The following is a 3768-nucleotide window of genomic DNA, read 5'->3' as shown; positions in this document are numbered from 1 at the left end:
GAGGTTAGTAAAGGAACTTGAGAGGAGCAGCGCACACCCTGTGGTGTTTGTTTCATGTTGGTGTTTGTTTTAGTTCATATTGTGTTTTAAGTTGGTGTTAAGTGGTTTATGAGGTTATCTTGTGTTTCATGTTGGTGTTAAGTGGTTTATGAGGTTATCTTGTGTTATATGTTGGTGTTAAGTGGTGAATGAGGATAGTGGGGGCATGAATGAGGGTGGTGGGGGCGTGAATGAGGGTGGTGGGGGCGTGAATAAGGGTGGTGGGCGCGTGAATGAGGGTGGTGGGGGCGTGAATGAGGGTGGTGGGGGCGTGAATGAGGGTGGTGGGGGCGTGAATAAGGGTGGTGGGGGCGTGAATGAGGGTGGTGGGGGCGTGAATGAGGGTGGTGGGGGCGTGAATGAGGGTGGTGGTGTGGGCGTGAATGAGGGTGGTGTGGGCGTGAATGAGGGTGGTGTGGGCGTGAATGAGGGTGGTGTGGGCGTGAATGAGGGTGGTGTGGGCGTGAATGAGGGTGGTGTGGGCGTGAATGAGGGTGGTGTGGGCGTGAATGAGGGAGGTGTGGGCGTGAATGGGGGAGGTGTGGGCGTGAATGAGGGTGGTGTGGGCGTGAATGAGGGAGGTGTGGGCGTGAATGAGGGTGGTGTGGGCGTGGCTACACACCTGCGGCAGGCACACGAGAGGTATAAATTTGGAGCGAGAATGCGAAGAGAGTTATATTGGTTGTGGCCTCAAAAGTGTGGGTGCCTGGTTCCCCTCCCCCCACTACTACAGGTGTGGGTGCCAGGTGCCTCCCCCCCCCACAGGTGTGGACTCCAGGTGTGGGCTGCAACACTGGGATCCAATACTACCCATTAACACAGATGTCTATTAACAGGAACAAAGAGAATATTAACATGAATATCCGGTGAAAATTCTCCCATCGTGACAAATTCACAAAGACAAGAATTTTCTTACATTAAAACATTAAATTAAAACATTAAATTAAAACATTAAAAATTAAAACATTACATTAAAAACACCGTGATGAACAGCGCGAGGAGATGCGATGTTTCTGTAGCCAGGATACGCCTGGGGGGATACAGTCGATACAGTGCCAGTTGATACAGTGCCAGATACAGTGTCTCTGGCAAGCTTTACCAAAACTCAAGTGTCAAGTAACACACCATGTGTGTCAACTTTGTGAAAGAAAGCCCATTTTTTCCCCTTGAACATTATATTATACAATGTCCCATACTGACAGATTTTCGAGCCCCCCCCCCCACTGGTATATATATATATATATATATATATATATATATATATATATATATATATATATATATATATATATATATATATATATATATATATATATATATATGCTCAACAAGCCACCGTTCTATATATTGTACAAACCTCTAACTCTGCCTTTGTAAGACAGACGAAAAATATATACCTGCTGTTAGCATTGTAAAAGCACTTTAATCACCTGAGGATAAATGCTGTCTAATTCACTGTGTACTGTAGAAGCAGCTGTCTAGCCCTCTCTATGCAGGCCACACGACAATGTATACAAGTTGATTAGTACTATATTAACTTTTGGCGAAATTTGTGATCGGAAATCCAAACGAAAATATTAGCTGTGGGTCTTGCAGTGTGTGTGTGTGTGTGTGTGTGTGTGTGTGTGTGTGTGTGTGTGTGTGTGTGTGTGTGTGTGTGTGTGTGTGTGTGTGTGTGTGTGACCTTAGCCGGCGTCGGGTACTCCACCCTCTGTCGGCCTTTTAAAGCCCCCGGTACAAAAAGTTTCCATTGGATATTTCACATAACTTAAGTAGCTATTATAGGTTATGCTCGAGTTAGCAGCAACGTGTTGGCGAAAAGGTGCCTGCTGCTGACTTTTTTGTTGGGGGGGGGGGGGGGGGGGGGAGAGGGAGAGAGAGAGAGAGTGAGAGTGAGAGAGAGAGAGAGTGAGAGAGTGAGAGTGAGAGAGTGAGAGAGTGAGAGAGTGAGAGAGAGAGAGAGAGAGAGAGAGAGAGAGAGAGAGAGAGAGAGAGAGAGGATGAGGGGGGGGGAAGGGGTGCTTGATGAATATAGTTGTGAAAGTAATACCCCCCCCCCCTTCTTTCCACTTCCTTGGGGCCTGACAGCTGAGTGCACAGCGCTTCGGATTCGTAGTCCTAAGGTTCCGGGTTCGACCCCCGGTGGAGGCGGCAACAAATGGGCAAAGTTTCTTTCACCCTGATGCACTGTTCACCTAGTAGTAAATAAGTACCTGGGATTTAGACAGCTGCTACGGGTTGCTTCCTGGGGGGGGGGTGTAACAAAAAGAAGGCCTGGTCTAGGACCGGGCCGCGGGGACACTAAGCCCCGAAATCATCTCAAGATAACCTCCCCCTCGCCATGAAGAACAGAGGTACCAGGAGAATAGAGGTACCAGGAGAATAGAGGTACCAATAGAGGTTTGTCACAAACTACTCTTTCATCTAGTTGTTCTTGCGGGGGATTGAGGTCTGCTCTTTCGGCCCGCCTCTCAACTGTCAATCAATCAACTGTAACTAACTACTCCCCCTCCCCACACACACACACAGGAAGCAGCTCCGTAACAGCTGTCTAACTCCCAGGTACCTCTTTACTGCTAGGTAACAAGGGCATCAGGGTAAAAAAAAACTTTGCCCATTTGTTTCTGCCTGGTCCAGGAATCTACCCCGGGCCACAGAATTTCGAGTCCTGCGCGCTGTTCGCTCAGCTACCAGACCCCCCCCCCCCCAACACGACTCCTCAACCTCCACCCACAAGTACTGTACAAGGAATATTCACGTAACTAAAGGTTTTCAGGAGGCAATTGGATTAATCCCTGGAAGGGGTCAGGATAAGGATATGGGATGGGACGGAGGGGGAAGGAATGGTTCCCACAACCACTTGGACAATCGGGGATTGAACGCCGACCCGCAGGATGGTCTACCGTCGCTTCACTGTCCAAGTCTTCTGTCATTTAGGCCCTCGAATAGGAAGCATCATTGAAGATGAGATCAGACGCAGTATCATTGGTAATAACATCAGCAGCAGGAGCAGGAGCAGGAACAGCAGCAACAGCAGCAGCAGCAGCAGCACGAGTAGCAGGAGCAGCAGCGTGAGTAGCAGGAGCAGCAGCATGAGTAGCAGGACCAGCAGGAGCAGCAACAGCAGCAGTAGCAATAACTACTAAGAGGCGATCTTTTCACAGCGTCACCTCACGTAGAGCTGTAATACAACCACGAGGGAAGCACTCCCGAGAGGAATACCTCTTGTGCGACTAAGATAATCTTGCTGGCTGCTGTTATAACTATTAGAATTTAAATAGTCTAAAACACCTCCTTCAGACCCGGCTTCCAATCCAGCCATTAAGCTGAATAAGACAGCATGTCAAAGCTCTGCTCTCTAAGACATATGTCGTACAAAATAACGACTAATTACATTCCTAACTTCACTATAACATTCACTGGCGGGCACTTCCTAACCTTATAATCCATTGAACAACTACTCAACACAGAATACAAGGTAATAATTACAAAATAGCTGACCGTCGCAGTACGTCCGTCCTCTCCAAGGTCTCAAATGACACTGAGGGTTTCAAAAATGCCAGCGGAGGTGTTGCCGTTCTAGAGCCTTCCAGTTGTTGCCAAATCTCCATAACCGACAAGTTACTATTTATGAAAACCTTTTAAATTTTCACTAGCTAGTACCAACAGTCACAAGTGATCATCCTCCAACTAAACATTCCCACAAATACTTGACAATAGTCTGAATAC

The 3768-nt window shown here is 47.6% G+C and overlaps 1 protein-coding gene across 1 annotated transcript; it reads left to right on the top strand.

The window, feature by feature from the left end:
* The first annotated feature begins 205 nt into the window (after nucleotides 1–205).
* Nucleotides 206–909, top strand: LOC138358810 (uncharacterized). The gene is made up of 2 exons (XM_069316986.1): nucleotides 206–681; nucleotides 876–909. Exons 1-2 carry the CDS (start codon nucleotides 206–208, stop codon nucleotides 907–909), a joined length of 510 nt encoding a protein of 169 aa, XP_069173087.1.
* The last annotated feature ends 2859 nt before the right edge of the window (nucleotides 910–3768 follow it).

This window comes from Procambarus clarkii, chromosome 86 (genome assembly GCF_040958095.1).
Source record: "Procambarus clarkii isolate CNS0578487 chromosome 86, FALCON_Pclarkii_2.0, whole genome shotgun sequence".
NCBI lineage: Eukaryota > Metazoa > Arthropoda > Malacostraca > Decapoda > Cambaridae > Procambarus > Procambarus clarkii.
This window is presented reverse-complemented; position numbering and strand designations above follow the sequence as displayed.